The sequence below is a fragment of the Canis lupus genome, chromosome 21 (assembly GCF_003254725.2).
Source record: "Canis lupus dingo isolate Sandy chromosome 21, ASM325472v2, whole genome shotgun sequence".
Taxonomy (NCBI): domain Eukaryota; kingdom Metazoa; phylum Chordata; class Mammalia; order Carnivora; family Canidae; genus Canis; species Canis lupus.
This window is the reverse complement of record NC_064263.1, coordinates 10,972,068-10,990,242: the sequence shown is the minus strand read 5'-3', so window position 1 is coordinate 10,990,242 and position 18,175 is coordinate 10,972,068. Positions and strand designations below refer to the sequence as shown.

The 18,175-nt window shown below is 38.9% G+C and overlaps 1 protein-coding gene across 1 annotated transcript in view; it reads left to right on the top strand.

The window, feature by feature from the left end:
- The window catches only part of TYR (tyrosinase), a 100,570-nt gene that overhangs the window by 77,423 nt on the left and 4,972 nt on the right, over window positions 1-18,175 (top strand). The window contains exon 4 of the mRNA XM_025419185.3: window positions 7,782-7,963. Coding sequence (XP_025274970.2) covers window positions 7,782-7,963 — 182 coding nt within the window. The remainder of the gene's footprint in view (window positions 1-7,781; window positions 7,964-18,175) is intronic.

Sequence of the window (18,175 nt, the reverse complement as noted above, 5' to 3'; positions counted from 1 at the left end):
CTGGGCAAGAATGAATTATACTAGTAGGCTGTCTTTGGGCTTTAACCATTTCTCTTGCCTCAATCTCCAGCCTGCCTGTCTACCTTGCAGATTTTGGATTTGCCAAGTTTCTATAATGATGTGAGACCCTGTGTCTCTCTGGCTCTCTCTCTGTGTTACTCTTTCTCTTTATTTTTCTTTGTATCTTTCTTTCTGTGTGTGTGTGTGTGTGTGTATGCATGCACATGCATACCCCATTGGTTCTGTTTTTCTGGGGAGCTCTAATACATCACAAATCCCCTTCTGAATCAGATGCTATCTCCTCTTTCTTTGTTCTCCCGAGATGTTAATGGTCCTGCTTTTCCCATGGTACTCCTATCATAGCATGCTGAGTGACTGATCGGATTGCAACTCTCTTAAAATGAGACAGTTCTCCGTTTGACTTTATATTCCCAGCACCTAACACAATGGTTATTACATGTCTGACACTGCGCTAACTATTGTGGATCAGTGAATAGCACCATCTATAGAGTTATCCAACTCAAAACCATCAGCATCTCTTGGATTCCTCCTTTTCTCAGTTCTAATAACTAGCCACTAAGTAAATGATTCTTAATGTATTTAATTCATATTCTCTTGGAGAATTTGGTAAAAATTTAGGTACTCTCCCTAGAAAACCATACAGTTCCCACTAAATTTCATATTTTTTAAACCCAGCCCACTTGTTGGGTAGGCAGTATGATGGACATTTAGTGTACAATGATCAATAAGACAGTATCATTGCTCTCGGTGGGTTTCCCCACACTGTTGGAGAGTGACATATAATCAAATAATTACAATATGACAAATGCAATAATCAAAGGAGAAAAACATTAACTCTGATGTTTTCATAGAAGTGGTATTTAACCTAAGCCTTGAAGGAGCAAAAGATATAGTAGAAAATAAAAATGATGGGATCCCTAGGAGTTTAGCACCTGCTTTCAGCCCAGGGCGTGATCCTGGGTTCCTGGGATTGAGTCCCATATCAGGTTCCTTCTCCCTCTGCCTAGGCCTCTGCTTCTCTGTGTGTGTTTCTTGTAAATAATAAATAAAATCTCAAAAAAAAAAAAAAGCCACACAGCACATAAAAAAATCATAGTATTAACATCCCTTCCTCGTGCCACACTCCTTCTCCAGTTGTCTACATCTTTGGGAATAAGAATATTTTGTCCTTCAGTATAAGCCAGAAATCTTGGAGTTTTCTATGGCCCCTCATCCTTCAGCTGTGCTGCTTGGATAGTCACACACCATCTCTTTGCCCAGACCTTGTTTTCTCAGTGATTCCTTCATTCCTTGCTTCCCTCTAAGGGATAGTAAGGAATTCCTTACCATCCTTCAGCCCCTCTCCACAATGCAATCTGTGCAATCACTTAAAAATGATCATCTGGGGATCCCTGGGTGGCGCAGCGGTTTAGCGCCTGCCTTTGGCCCAGGGCGCGATCCTGGAGACCCGGGATCGAATCCCACGTCGGCTCCCGGTGCATGGAGCCTGCTTCTCCCTCTGCCTGTGTCTCTGCCTCTCTCTCTCTCTCTGTGACTATCATAAATAAATAAAAATTAAAAAAAAATACTTAAAAATGATCATCTGCTCATGTTATCACCTACAACCCCAGAGACAGTGACTTCCTGCTACTCTTAGGAAAAAATATAAGTATTTCTCATGTGCTTTCCACTGCACTTCATGATTGGGGCCCTCTTTACCTCTCTAGCTTGATCTCAAACTATTTTTTCCCTGCTCCCTATAGACACATCAGTCACTTAGTTCCTTGGACTTGCTATATACTTCTCATCAAAAGGCCTTTGCAAATTCTCTTTGAGTCTTCAGAAACATTCCTTCTCCAGCTCTCTAAATGTGCTTTCTTCAACTCTTGATTTAACACACCATCAGAGTCTTTCCCAGAGGCTGCCGACTAAGTGAAGTCTCCCCCTTACATCTTCTTACCATGTTTCTTTCTTGCAGAGTATTTGCCAGTCTCTAAATTCAGATTTATTTTTGAAATTACTATTTAGTATCTGTCTCTATCCCTAGACTCTAAGTACCACAAGGACAGGAAACTTCACCATAGGTAGCTGGTGCTGGTGGTGGATGTACTAAAGCAAATCAGTTCCTACATATCCATTGACATTAAGGCTTTTTGTTAGTTGTTCTTTTTTAAAAAATAAAGTCTTATTTTAGAATAGTTTTCTGGTTACAAAAATGTTGCAAAGACAGAACAATGTTCCCATATACCTCACATCTATTTCCCCCTATTATTAATATCTTCCATTAGTATGGAACATTTGTCACAATTAATAAAATAATACTGATCCATTGTTAGCCAAAACCCATACTCTTTTAAAGATTACTTAGTAGTTATTTAATATCTTTTTCAAGATCCCATGCAGGACACCACATTACATTTAACTATTACACCCTTTAGGCTACTCTTGGTTATGACAAGTTTTCAGACTTCCCTTGTTTCTGACGTCCTTGACAGTTTTGAGGAAAACTGTTCAGATTTTTGTAGAATACCTCTCTATTGGGATTTGCCCGGTGTTTTTCTCTGTTTAGACTGGAGTTATATGTTTTGGGTAGGAAGATGACAGGGGTAAGCACCATTCTCTTCACATCATATCAAGGCTGCATGTAATCAACATGACATTTCATTATCGATGTCAATCTTGATCACCTGGCAGAAGTGTTATTGGTCAGGTTTCTCAAACTGTTAAATGACTCCACCATCTTTCCCTAATGTACTCTTTGGAAGGAAGCCACTTTGTGCAGTTATATAGCATCTACATTATGTATTTGAGTATCTATGTAATTATTTGAAACTCTTCTGCATGGTAGACTTATGTATTTCCCTCATTTATTTATTTATTCATTAATTTATTTCAGTGTGGACTCCTCTATATTTATTTTGTACTTTGGATTATAATCTAATACTACTTTACTTTGTGGCTCAGATTGTTTCAGCTTTGGCCATTGGGAGTGGTTTCAGTGGGCTTCTCTGGTTCCTTTTATTGGAGACTATTTCTTCAGCTTTGTTTGCTTTTTCTTCTCCGTCTGTTATTCCAATTACACATATGTTACCTCTTTTGAAATTATCTCAGAGTTCTTGATATTTTCCCTTTTATTTATTTTTTATTTTTATTTTTGCTCTGCATTCTAGTTTAGGATGTTTCTATCTCCAAGGTCACTGATTCTTTTCTAAGCTATGTCATCTACTGATGAGCCCATCAAAGGCATTCTTCATTTCTGCTATGGTGTTTTTGATTTCCAGAATTTTCTTTGAGTTTTTCTTAGAGTCTTTCCACCAATCTGCTTCACTACCCATCTGTTCTTGCATTTCATTTACTTTTTCTGTGAGAGCCCTTAACACATTATTCATAACTATTTAAACTCTGTCTGATAATCCCAATATCTATTTCATATCTGAGTTGGGATTTACTTTGATTGCTTTGTCTCTTCAGGCTGTCATTTTCTTGCTTTTTGGCATGCCTCGTAATTTGTTGTTGAGTCAGATATATTTTATTGAGTGGTAGAAATGAAGGCAGATAGGGCTTGAATATAAGGATTTATGTTAATCTTGCAAGAAGCTGGACCTCGTTTAATGATTTTTGTAGCTGTAGGTGCTGGAGGCTTCAAATCTCCCTCGGTCTTTGTTTTAGTCTTCTCTCTTGGCTTTGGGCTATCCTGTATACTAGTCCTCAGATACTGTCTGTCTTATAGCTCTTTTAGCTATAATCCCTGTCATCATACTGGAACTCTGTGGATATCATGGTAAAGTATTAAGGTGTGGAGGGATATTAGAAAATATTCTAACTAAATTTCAGTCTTTTATTTGGCCAACGCTTGGGGCTGTGAACCTCACGAGCGTTTCTCCAATGGTATAGATTTTATTTTCCTCTGCCCCCTACTTTTTTGGTTATAGCATTCCCTACTTCTTTCCTTGAAGCCCTTACCAATGTGTCCTATGTTTTATTTTCCCTTTAAGTGAGATGGAAAAGCTGGAATCCCCTCCCCCTAGCTGGGATGAGGCTCTGGAAGTCATTTCCTCTGAATTAAAGAAGTTTGTCATGGAAAAGGCTGGGGACTTATTTGAAAATGATACCGCTCTCTCTCCCCCTCACAGAGCCAGGAAAGGCTCTTTCTCCAGTCTTCATCATGAAAACCTGGTCAAGCTCCTGGAATTAAACCCCCCAAATGTGCAGAGTCCTCCTAATGCTGTGGCTCCCAGGAGTTTCTCACTTACCACTGTTAGTCCATATCCCAATCATTCATCAAAATATTAACGTCTCCCTACCAGTTTACAAATACAGCTGCTTCTGTGCTTGGCAAGTATGTCTGAGCTGTCTTCCCCTGGACACACTTATCTCTGCAGTTTGAGGGGTGACTGTTTGCCCTGTGACCTCATTCTTTTGTGACCCAAGAAAAGTTGTTGATTTTCCATTTGTCTAGCCTTTTCTTGCTGTAATGATGGAGTGTCCAGGGTTCTTACATATCAGACTTGAAACCAGGTATCTTGAGTTACTTTTATATTTAAAACACATTCCTTCCCATTTGCATCTGTGATCATTGTTATGTTTTCCTAATTCCAGAAAACTGCCTAGATACAGTTTCTATAAATCTTTGGTAAGAAGATAAGTTCTTCCCAAGATGTCAGTGTGATTATCTAAGTTAAGAATCAGTATTTCAATGTGAGTCATTTTAGATATGGTTTGATGAAATTAAATATGAGAACCACCAATGAAGAATTTAATCAAGATTAATACCTTTCTTTTAAAAGGTTGATAAGGTAGGTGAGCACATTAATGGTTTTATCCATTAAATCTTTTGGTGCTAAGAATTGATGTTCTTGTCTTACCTAGGTAAAGAATTTTTGTTTCTTGGCAGGCAGAGAGATTATTTATAAGCTGAACTACAGTAGTAATTTTTCTCAATTGACAAAAAGCACAATTTTTGCCTCAAGCCCTTATCTGGTAGCTCATTGTATAGTGGGCTGTTTCTAAATCAAAGTTTAATAGGGGTGAGGGAGAGATTAATTGTGTCAGAGAGCCTCCTTTTCATTAAAAAAATAGAGTTGCCAGTTTAAAAGCTGGTAAACATTGTTTAAACATGTTTAAATATTGTTTAAACATTAAATATTGCATACTACAAATAAAATGCTGGAGCTGGAGGCTTAAAACATTATCTATAATACAATTCTCTTTTTTGTTAAAATATATGTAGTGTTACTATGCATGTTTTATAAACTAGATATAACGGAAATATGAAGCGATTATATGAATTTTTTCTTCTCTTATTTTTGCTCATTTATATTTTCTGAATTGCACATAATGAACAAGGAATGCTTTGCTTTTATGAAAAGAAGAAAACTGCAGAAAAAAAGCTAATTAATAAAATGTTAGGACTTGAATAGAACTTGGGGCTTGTTAGGCCAGTTCCTAATTTCTGTAGTTGAGAAGGCACACACAGAAAAAACAATCTTTTTGAATCTTCTTTCTCATTCCCACTGGTCAGAATCATAATCCTTCTTAAAAAGATCCAGCTCAAAGAGCAGCTGGGTGGCTCAGTTGGTTAAGCATATGACTCCTGACTTCAGCTCAGGTCATGATCTCAGAGTTGTGAGATTGAACCCCACTCTGGCTTCTCCACTGGGTGTGGAGTTTGCTTAAGATTCTCTCTCTCTCTCTCTCTCTCTCTCTCTACCTCTGTTCCTCCACCCACCCCCCACCTACCACATGTGCTCTCCCTCTAAAAAAATAAAATGTTTTTCTAATTAAAAAAAAGATTTAGCTCAATAACTTATGTATACATGACTTTGGCATTTCTAAAACACTATGTCTCATCTCTCTCACCAATTATAACATTCTTCCAGAATAACATTAATAGTGAGGAGGAGGGAAAAGAGGAAGAAGGGGATGGGAATAATGATTATTTCCATTTACCATTTGTCAAGCACTTAAATATACATCTTACTTATGTTATACTAATTAATCCATAAATATTATTCCCATTTCACAGGTAAGAAAAGGTAAATCAAACCAGTTAAGAAATTTTACAAATTTCCCTTGTCACAAGTCATGGAACTCAGGTTTTTATGCAGGCTCATGTTTCTCCAAAACTTGACATATAATAAATACTCAGTAACAGGTTGAATAATTGAGCTATTTAGAGAGGATTTGGTATTTATGGACCAGATTTTCAGTATTTATCAGTGGTCTACTGATCCCTCAATTAATTCACAGTTAAAAGTCAACTTTAGCCACAATATTTGGTTCAAATAGTATTTGAAGTCCAGATTCTCTAAGCAAATAGAACTGTTTTTCATCATGGAAAGAGTGATCACCATTCTCCCACCAGCACCACTGATCTCTTCTTGATTGTACTTCAAAATGTTTTTTCAATTTTTTTGTTTGTTTGTTTGTTTGAAGCATTATCACTTTCCTTTGTAGGCAATATTCCTGAGATCATGCACTTACCTTTATTTCCTGGAATAAATGTTATAGCTAAGTAACAAGAGCTTACTTAGATAGCACTTTCACAAATATTATCATAAACCTTTTGGAAATAGGGCAGATATTATTGCTTTCATTTAAGGATAGGAGGCTAGGTCTCCAAGAATTTCAGTGATTTGTGTAGAGTCATACAGCTTTTAAAGCACAGAGCTAGGCCTCAGGGGAGTCCTGTGATCTCAGATCTTATGTTCTTTCCTCTGTTATATGGATTGATGATACAGTCACATTCTTCTCCACATTTTGGTGACACACTATAAATTCTTCTATAACTTAGTATTTTTATTCAATTTTTTTGATCCCTTAACTGTTTAGCTTTTGTTCCAGTCAGAATTTTTAATTGCATGCAACAGAGACTAATTCTGGCTAATTTACAGAAAAAGAATTTACCAAGAAGATATTGGATAGCTCAGGAAATAATAGAGAAGCAGGTTTAGAAATAGGTGGGAACAAGGGAGGAGGGGGGGTAGCAACCATGAGATCTGCTAAAACCATGCTATAGAACACCAGATATTCCCTTGCTGGTGGTACTCCTGGTATTGCAATCTCTAAAAATTGGATATTGTTATCACAACTGTCTTTGCCCACAACCAAAATAGTTTTCTGTCATCCTTGCTTGTGTGTGTCACTATCTTCTGTTTCAGAGTCTTCACAGGTCTATCCGATTGTCTGAGTATTAATCATATGGTAATACTCTAGCTTCAGGGAAAGTTGGGAAACCAGTCCAAGTATTTTTAGTCTCTGTTATGGGAGGTGAACTCTTTCTCTCCCCAAGTTTCATTAAGCATACACTTCACTAAACATAGCAAGATGGTTGAAATAATTGAAAGTCTCCTACCATGACCCAAAAAAATGACCAAATGCCAGTACTGATTCCAACCTAGTTTTATGTGTTCTTTCTTTGGGCTAACTTTCTTTGAGACAAGAAACATATTTAATTTACAACTCTGACCCAGTTGTCACTCAACCAATAATTACCCTTCCTCTGCAGCTTTCTGAAAGGTCTGAACTTGTCACGTAAGGTTCACTTACCTAAGAAATTCTCTTTCCAAAGTAATCCTCTCATATTTCTTTCAAATGAGTGAGCTTTATCAAGGCCTGACAGTATGAACTTGTGCTTTACAAAATATTTTCAAAGCATGAAAAATATATTTGGCATCTTTCCATCCATTGGGATTTTAGATATGCCTTCTTATTTTACTTTAAGAATTCTAAGTTTTTATAAGCAAAATGTTCCTAAGCCTGAATAATCCTTCCCTCCGCAGTATTTTTGAGCAGTGGCTCCGAAGGCACCATCCTCTTCAAGAAGTTTATCCAGAAGCCAATGCTCCTATTGGACACAACCGGGAATCCTACATGGTTCCTTTTATACCTCTGTACAGAAATGGTGATTTCTTTATTTCATCCAGAGATCTGGGCTATGACTATAGCAACCTACAAGAATCAGGTAAAGTTTAATTTCTTTCATATGAATTAGTGAATCTAGTGTGACCAATTTTTTTTTTTTGAGAGAGTTCCTAACCTTACATTATTTATAATGTTATCCCCAAAGCCTTTAAATTGGGAAAGCACATTACAACCTATAATTTATCACTTATTTTTTATTACATGAATTAAGTTGCAAAGATCTTTAAATTCACATTCATTCTGCTTAACATAGGGTATTTTGTATACAGCAACTGTGGAAAGAACACTAGAATTAAAATCAGAAAGAAAAATGGGCTTAAGATATGACTCTTTCAGGTGACTGTGAAGAGATCATGGAAATTTTGTTTAGTCCCATGAATCTCATTTTTTTAACCTGAAATATTCTTATTGAAATACCACAAAAAATATTGTGAAAATCAAATTACTATGATGTATTGAAGAGTTCAGTGTGGTGTGGTACAAGATAAACATCCAGCAGGTTTAGAGTAATCTTTGGGAACTTTCTCGTAGGGTTACCAAGATAATTCGCGGATATTTTTATTTTAAGCCCAATTAATAATAATAATAAATAAGAAGAAGAGGTAGAGGAAGAAAGAATGAACTATTATAATTATAATTAATGATATTTAAGGTAATAATATAAAACTCTAAGATTATAATTATATCTGGACTTTATTTTTTTTTATTTATTTATTTTTTATTGGTGTTCAATTTACTAACATACAGAATAACACCCAGTGCCCGTCACCCATTCACTCCCACCCCCCGCCCTCCTCCCCTTCTACCACCCCTAGTTCGTTTCCCAGAGTTAGCAGTCTTTACGTTCTGTCTCCCTTTCTGATATTTCCCACACATTTCTTCCCCCTTCCCTTATTTTCCCTTTCACTATTATTTATATTCCCCAAATGAATGAGAACATATAATGTTTGTCCTTCTCCGACTGACTTACTTCACTCAGCATAATACCCTCCAGTTCCATCCACGTTGAAGCAAATGGTGGGTATTTGTCATTTCTAATAGCTGAGTAATATTCCATTGTATACATAAACCACATCTTCTTTATCCATTCATCTTTCGTTGGACACCGAGGCTCCTTCCACAGTTTGGCTATCGTGGCCATTGCTGCTAGAAACATCGGGGTGCAGGTGTCCCGGCGTTTCATTGCATTTGTATCTTTGGGGTAAATCCCCAACAGTGCAATTGCTGGGTCGTAGGGCAGGTCTATTTTTAACTGTTTGAGGAACCTCCACACAGTTTTCCAGAGTGGCTGCACCAGTTAACATTCCCACCAACAGTGTAAGAGGGTTCCCTTTTCTCCGCATCCTCTCCAACATTTGTTGTTTCCTGCCTTGTTAATTTTCCCCATTCTCACTGGTGTGAGGTGGTATCTCATTGTAGTTTTGATTTGTATTTCCCTGATGGCAAGTGATGCAGAGCATTTTCTCATGTGCGTGTTGGCCATGTCTATGTCTTCCTCTGTGAGATTTCTCTTCATGTCTTTTGCCCATTTCATGATTGGATTGTTTGTTTCTTTGGTGTTGAGTTTAATAAGTTCTTTATAGATCTTGGAAACTAGCCCTTTATCTGATATGTCATTTGCAAATATCTTCTCCCATTCTGTAGGTTGTCTTTGAGTTTTGTTGACTGTATCCTTTGCTGTGCAAAAGCTTCTTATCTTGATGAAGTCCCAATAGTTCATTTTTGCTTTTGTTTCTTTTGCCTTCGTGGATGTATCTTGCAAGAAGTTACTATGGCCGAGTTCAAAAAGGGTGTTGCCTGTGTTCTTCTCTAGGATTTTGATGGAATCTTGTCTCACATTTAGATCTTTCATCCATTTTGAGTTTATCTTTGTGTATGGTGAAAGAGAGTGGTCTAGTTTCATTCTTCTGCATGTGGATGTCCAATTTTCCCAGCACCATTTATTGAAGAGACTGTCTTTCTTCCAATGGATAGTCTTTCCTCCTTTATCGAATATTAGTTGCCCATAAAGTTCAGGGTCCACTTCTGGATTCTCTATTCTGTTCCACTGATCTATGTGTCTGTTTTTGTGCCAGTACCACACTGTCTTGATGACCACAGCTTTGTAGTACAACCTGAAATCTGGCATGGTGATGCCCCCAGATATGGTTTTCTTTTTTAAAATTCCCCTGGCTATTCGGGGTCTTTTCTGATTCCACACAAATCTTAAAATAATTTGTTCTAACTCTCTGAAGAAAGTCCATGGTATTTTGATAGGGATTGCATTAAACGTGTATATTGCCCTGGGTAACATTGACATTTTCACAATATTAATTCTGCCAATCCATGAGCATGGAATATTTTTCCTTCTCTTTGTGTCTTCCTCAATTTCTTTCAGAAGTGTTCTATAGTTTTGAGGGTATAGATCCTTTACATCTTTGGTGAGGTTTATTCCTAGGTATCTTATGCTTTTGGGTGCAATTGTAAATGGGATTGACTCCTTAATTTCTCTTTCTTCAGTCTCATTGTTAGTGTAGAGAAATGCCACTGATTTCTGGGCATTGATTTTGTATCCTGCCACGCTACCGAATTGCTGTATGAGTTCTAGCAATCTTGGGGTGGAGACTTTTGGGTTTTCTATGTAGAGTATCATGTCATCGGCGAAGAGGGAGAGTTTGACTTCTTCTTTGCCAATTTGAATGCCTTTAATGTCTTTTTGTTGTCTGATTGCTGAGGCTAGGACTTCCAGTACTATGTTGAATAGCAGTGGTGAGAGTGGACATCCCTGTCTTGTTCCTGATCTTAGGGGAAAGGCTCCCAGTGCTTCCCCATTGAGAATGATATTTGCTGTGGGCTTTTCATAGATGGCTTTTAAGATGTCGAGGAATGTTCCCTCTATCCCTACACTCTGAAGAGTTTTGATCAGGAATGGATGCTGTATTTTGTCAAATGCTTTCTCTGCATCCAATGAGAGGATCATATGGTTCTTGGTTTTTCTCTTGCTGATATGATGAATCACATTGATTGTTTTACGGGTGTTGAACCAGCCTTGTGTCCCAGGGATAAATCCTACTTGGTCATGGTGAATAATTTTCTTAATGTACTGTTGGATCCTATTGGCCAGTATCTTGTTGAGAATTTTTGCATCCATGTTCATCAGGGATATTGGTCTGTAATTCTCCTTTTTGGCGGGGTCTTTGTCTGGCTTTGGAATTAAGGTGATGCTGGCTTCATAGAACGAATTTGGAAGTACTCCATCTCTTTCTATCTTTCCAAACAGCTTTAGGAGAATAGGTATGATTTCTTCTTTAAACGTTTGATAAAATTCTCCTGGGAAGCCATCTGGCCCTGGACTCTTGTGTCTTGGGAGGTTTTTGATGAGTGCTTCAATTTCCTCCCTGGTTATTGGCCTGTTCAGGTTTTCTATTTCTTCCTGTTCCAGTTTTGGTAGTTTGTGGCTTTCCAGGAATGCGTCCATTTCTTCTAGATTGCCTAATTTATTGGCGTATAGCTGTTCATAATATGTTTTTAAAATCGTTTGTATTTCCTTGGTGTTGGTAGTGATCTCTCCTTTCTCATTCATGATTTTATTAATTTGAGTCTTCTCTCTCTTCTTGTTAATAAGGCTGGCTAATGGTTTATCTATCTTATTAATTCTTTCAAAGAACCAACTCCTGGTTCTGTTGATCTGTTCCACAGTTCTTCTGGTCTCGATTTCGTTGAGTTCTGCTTGAATCTTTATTAACTCCCTTCTTCTCTTGGGTGAAGGATCTATTTGCTGTTTTTTCTCTAGCTCCTTTATGTGTAAGGTTAGCTTTTGTATTTGAGTTCTTTCCAGTTTTTGAATGGATGCTTGTATTGCGATGTATTTCCCCCTTAGGACTGCTTTTGCTGCATCCCAAAGATTTTGAACGGTTGTATCTTCATTCTCATTAGTTTCCATGAATCTTTTTAATTCTTCCTTAATTTCCTGGTTGACCCTTTTATCTTTTAGCAGGATGGTCCTTAACCTCCATGTGTTTGAGGTCCTTCCAAACTTCTTGTTGTGATTTAGTTCTAATTTCAAGGCATTATGGTCCGAGAATATGCAGGGGACAATCCCAATCTTTTGTATCAGTTCAGACCCAATTTGTGACCCAATATGTGGTCTATTCTGGAGAAAGTTCCATGTGCGCTTGAGAAGAATGTGTATTCAGTTGAGTTTGGATGTAAAGTTCTGTAGATATCTGTGAAATCCATCTGGTCCAGTGTATCATTTAAAGCTCTCGTTTCTTTGGAGATGTTTTGCTTAGAAGACCTATCGAGTATAGAAAGAGCTAGATTGAAGTCACCAAGTATAAGTGTATTATTATCTAAGTATTTCTTCACTTTGGTTAATAATTGATTTATATATTTGGCAGCTCCCACATTCAGAGCATATATATTGAGGATTGTTAAGTCCTCTTGTTGAATAGATCCTTTAAGTATGATATAGTGTCCCTCTTCATCTCTCACTACAGTCTTTGGGGTAAATTTTAGTTTATCTGATATAAGGATGGCTACCCCTGCTTTCTTTTGAGGACCATTCGAATGGTAAATGGTTCTCCAACCTTTTATTTTCAGGCTGTAGGTGTCCTTCTGTCTAAAATGAGTCTCTTGTAGACAGCAAATAGATGGGTCCTGCTTTTTTATCCAGTCTGAAACCCTGCGCCTTTTGATGGGGTCATTAAGCCCGTTCACATTCAGAGTTACTATTGAGAGATATGAGTTTAGTGTCATCATGATATCTATTCAGTCTTTGTTTTTGTGGACTGTTCCACTGAACTTCTTCTTAAAGGGGAATTTTAAGAGTCCCCCTTAAAATTTCTTGCAGAGCTGGTTTGGAGGTCACATATTCTTTTAGTTGCTGCCTGTCTTGGAAGCTCTTTATCTCTCCTTCCATTTTGAATGAGAGCCTTGCTGGATAAAGTATTCTTGGTTGCATGTTCTTCTCATTTAGGACCCTGAATATATCCTGCCAGTCCTTTCTGGCCTGCCAGGTCTCTGTGGAGAGGTCTGCTGTTACCCTAATACTCCTCCCCATAAAAGTCAGGGATTTCTTGTCTCTTGCTGCTTTAAGGATCTTCTCTTTATCTTTGGAATTTGCAAGCTTCACAATTAAATGTCGAGGTGTTGAACGGTTTTTATTGATTTTAGGGGGGTATCTCTCTATTTCCTGGATCTGAATGCCTGTTTCCCTTCCCAGATTAGGAAAGTTTTCAGCTAGAATTTGTTCAAATACATATTCTGGCCCTCTGTCCCTTTCGGCGCCCTCGGGAACCCCAATTAAACGTAGGTTTTTCTTTCTCAGGCTGTCGTTTATTTCCCTTAATCTATCTTCATGGTCTTTTAATTGTTTGTCTCTTTTTTCCTCAGTTTCCCTCTTTGCTATCAACTTGTCTTCTAGGTCACTCACTCGTTCTTCCACCTCGTTAACCCTCGTCGTTAGGACTTCTAGTTTGGATTGCATCTCATTCAATTGATTTTTAATTTCTGCCTGATTAGCTCTAAATTCTGCAGTCATGAAGTCTCTTGAGTCCTTTATACTTTTTTCTAGAGCCACCAGTAGCTGTATAATAGTGCTTCTGGATTGGCTTTCTGACATTGAATTGTAATCCAGATTTTGTAACTCTGTGGGAGAGAGGACTGTTTCTGATTCTTTCTTTTGAGGTGAGGTTTTCCTTCTAGTCATTTTGCTCAGTGCAGAGTGGCCAAAAGCAAGTTGTATTGGGAAAAAGAGAAAAAGAGAGGAGAGAAAGAAGGAAAGAAAAGAGAAAGAGAAAAAAAAGGGAAGAAAAGAAAAAAAAACGAAAAAAAAAAAAGGAAGAAAAAGAGAAAGAAAAAGAAAGGAGAAAAAAAGGGGGTGGGGGAAGGAAACAAATCAAAAAGCAAAACAAAACAAAACAGAACAAAAAAAAAAAAAAGGAACCACGGGGAGTATCTTCTGATTCTGTGTACTTTAAGTCCCTTGGCTTCTCCTGGAAGTTGTCCGTCTAGCTGGTGTTCTGGGGGAGGGGCCTGCTGTGCTGGTTTTCAGGTGTTAGCAGTTGGGGGAGCTGCTGTGCCCCTGCCTGGTGCAGGGCTCAGTGGGGGTTGTTTACCCCGTGAGGCCCCAGGAGCAACAGCCCCAGTGGCGGGGCAGCTCTGGAAACCTGGATTCAGCTCCGGCAGGAACTCCGTCTGCAGGGCCTGGAGGCTCCGGGGCGGGGCGCTGATCTGCTCAGCTCGGGGCAGGAGCGTCCTCGCTGTCCTGGGCCCTCCCGGCCTCTGCCTGTCCCGGGGGAGGCCGGATCCTGGGCTGTGTCCCGGAGCCCTGTGCTCCGGAGCCTGCGCTGTTGGATTCGCGCTCCCGCCCCGCAGCCCCCTCCGCGGAGCCGCCCCCGAGCCCCCCCGAGCTGCTCCGGGTCCCCCGTGCGCGCTGCAGCCCTTAGGGAGCTCGGGGCGCTCTCCCGGGGCGCAGGTGTCTGTCAGTGTCCCCGGGAGCCCGAGGGCATCCCCGCCCTCCTGGGTCCTGCTCCACCTCCCCGCGAGCCCCTTTCCCCCGGGAAGGTCGGTGCAGCTCCTGCGTCTCCGGGACGGGGCTCTCCTGTCCTGGGGACACTCGCCCCGGCCTCAGCCCGGCTCCTCGCGGGGACCCTCCCCCTCGGAGGCCTTTTGTTTCTTTATTTCTTTTTCCCCGTCTTCCTACCTTGATAGATGCGCGAACTCTTCTCACTGTAGCATTCCAGCTGGTCTCTCTTTAAATCTCAGGCCGAATTCATAGATTTTCAGGATAATTTGAAGGTTTTCTAGGTAGTTTGGTGGAGACAGGTGATTTGGGGACCCTACTCTTCCGCCATCTTGCTCCTCCCCCCTCTATATCTGGACTTTAAATAATCTTCCTGAATAGGGATCCCTGGGTGGCGCAGCGGCTTAGCGCCTGCCTTTGGCCCAGGGCGCGATCCTGGAGACCCGGGATCGAGTCCCACATCGGGCTCCCGGTGCATGGAGCCTGCTTCTCTCTCTGCCTCTCTCTGCCTCTCTCTCTCTCTCTCTGTGACTATCATAAATAAATTTAAAAAATGTAAATAATCTTCCTGAATAGAAATGTGTCAATATCTTCTTAATAAGTGAGAAAGAGTTAGCAATATCATCCTCCACCCAAGAGACTGCTATATGCAGATCTTGTACCTGTGTTATTAATCAAGTGTATATTAGGTAAGGATTATTATCTCTAGAAATAGGTGAGGACATTGATACCATGAGAATTTAAGTGACTTCCCCAATATCAGACACCAATACATAGAGGAGCCAGATTTCAATACTATAAGGCCCTCTCTTCATTTCACTACAGCTACTACTGTAACTCAAGAGGGTCAACAACTGGGGATCCCCGGGGGGCGCAGCAGTTTGGCGCCTGCCTTTGGCCCAGGGCGCGATCCTGGAGACCCGGGATCGAGTCCCACGTCGGACTCCCGGTGCATGGAGCCTGCTTCTGTCTCTGCCTCTCTTTCTCTCTCTCTCTGTGACTATGGTAAATAAATAATTTTTAAAAAAAAGGTTTAAAAAGAGGGTCAACAACCAAAAACAGTAGAACACCGTATGCCTTTAGGTAAGTGGTATTCAATAAGCATTGATGTTTAATTATATTCATTGATAATTCATAAAAATTATGATTCATCAACAAATTAATGACACTTACCAACTTCCTACCCTTTGTGTGTTAGATTTTAACGATATAAATGACTGACATAGTTCCAAACCTCAAGTAGTTCCAAGTTCAGTGTGAAAGTCAGACAATTATACAAGAAAGTACAAGACATCAGGCCATTTAAAGGCAGCAAAAGAGTCATAAACAAAATCCAACAGGAGAACGGGGGAGAAAGTGATGACTTCTGAATAATTCAGCCTAGAAAGACAAGACCTTGAAGGATGAGCAGGCAGGTAGCACAGAGAGAGAAGGGCAGAGAATATTCTAAATGAAGACAGTAACAAGAAAAATAGAGGTGGAAATTCAATGCTAAATTTTCCTATTTGAGTAGTATAAACAATGGAAAATTTCCCTCAGAGAAATGAAGTCTCTTCATGATTAACACATATTGAGCATTTTTAAAATGTAACTAGAATTCTTCTAGGTGCGCTGTGTGCATTATGTCCTTTAATTTTCATAACTATTATATGAATGAGGTACTATTGTTTCCTTTATCCTTTTTTTAGGTGAGAAAACAGAGGCTTAAAGAAATACATAATTTGTCCCAGGCCATCTATCTAGTATGTGGCACAGCAGAACCACAGTTTAGGGCCAATAGGAGAAGCCATATTTCATCAACTTTTACCTTCCTTTGGGGGACTATTAGCTAAAAAATATGGGCTTGATTAACCTGTTTTGTTTATCTGAGAATCATAACCAGTGGAAGGAATATTAAAATGACTGGAAATCATTTTTTTTTAAACCCTGAGATCACTGAGAACAGGAAATTTTGCAAAGGGCAGAGATGTGGTAAGGGGAGTCTAAAAAGTGGCAGTCTCAGGTAAAATGTTTTCCCTTCTGAAAGGGAGTGAAGGAACATATTGGTAGTGGCTTTTCAAAGATTCACCACTTAGGACTTCATGGTTTCCACTTCCAAAACATGTTAGACACTTTCATGGGCTCATGCTTTTAAACATGCTGTTCCCTCTGGCTAAATTCTGATCCTGTTTATCCATTTGTCAAACTCATAGATAGTAAATCACTTTATGCATATATATATATATATATGTGTGTGTGTGTGTGTAGTCATATTTAATCACTCTTTTATTAGAGTTATGTGGTAATTTTTTACGTATGAATCTTTCTCCTGTCCATCTTGACTATGAGTCTGACAAGATTAGAATTGACATTTTGCAAGATTCTCTAGTTTAAGTATCAGATGACATCCAGTATCATTGTGGTGATACCAATGAATCAATTTGAGTACAAGTGATATTGATCGTGAAGAATCACGATATATAAGTAAAGCTTGCTAGAAAAATGTCACCCCATTTAATAGCTAAGTCATTTTCAGATATGTGTTTTTTAACATATTTCAAGTTTTGTATCACACTAGGTATTTTATTTTCTAGGTGGTTTTATTGATTTATTTATTCTTTCTATATATATGTATTTAATAACTACTTTGAATACAGCATTGTCTTGGATATAACGCATGCAGCAGTAAACAACATAGTTTATCTTCATAGAGTTTACATTGTAATGGAAGATAAAGATCTTAAACAACTACTTACCTAAGGACTTATTTATTTAGAGACCTACCTACCTCTAGGGTCAGTGAAGTGATATTTCAAAGGATAGCAGTATGACAGGAAGAAGTGATTAGTTGAAGGGGGCCTTAGTTATGGATTTGGGCCATATTGTTAAAATAATAGAAGCTATTGATAAATTTTAAGTGGTTTGTTTTGAGTTTTTGAAACCTTCCTACTGCTGCAGCATGTTGCAAATTCTATAGCCGTTGTAAAGCACCTTCGGGGAAGGTGGTAAAGATGCTATTACAGATGTCCAGGAGAGAGATGAAGGCAGTGTGGATTGCAGTAGTGGTGGTCTGGAGAGGGCAGAGGCATGAAATAATTTGATAGTATCTTTAATTTATATAAAATGTACAGAACTTGGAAAATTATTCATATACAAGATAAGAGTGAAGGAGATATTGGGGATGCCTGTGAAAATGATGAATGGTGACACTCTCACCGAGATAGTGACAAGTAGGAGCAAGGCCAGACATGGAGAGAATCTCATGCTTGTACTGGCTATGCAGTGAAATGGGGGGCTAGGAGATATCAGGGCAAATACATCTCTGGGGCAGGTGGATGGCCTTGAAACTGGGAAGACATTCTGGCCTGCAGATACTAACGAGATATAAATTATAGACCTCAGCATATACATTGTTACCTCCACTAATCTTCACAATTTTATGTGGTAGTGGTTTTTATTTTGTTTTATAGGTAAATTGAAATCATAAAGGTAAAGTGACTCATTCTAAGTCACAGAGCTACTAAGTTGCCAATAGTGATTCCAAACTAATTTTCTCCCCGTTTACTCCACAGTAGAGAGGGCTCTCTTTAGTCACTATATGTCTTGTCCACTATGTTCCAAAAGTACCACAATCAAATGGGTACTTTTTACTGAAAAGGCAACAAAAACCATCAGAGGATAGGTGGGACTGGAGGCTCAAAGAAGCCCATTAGGGACTTTAGGTATTTATTACTTATTTCTAGTTAAATATTAAAAAAAATAAAATTG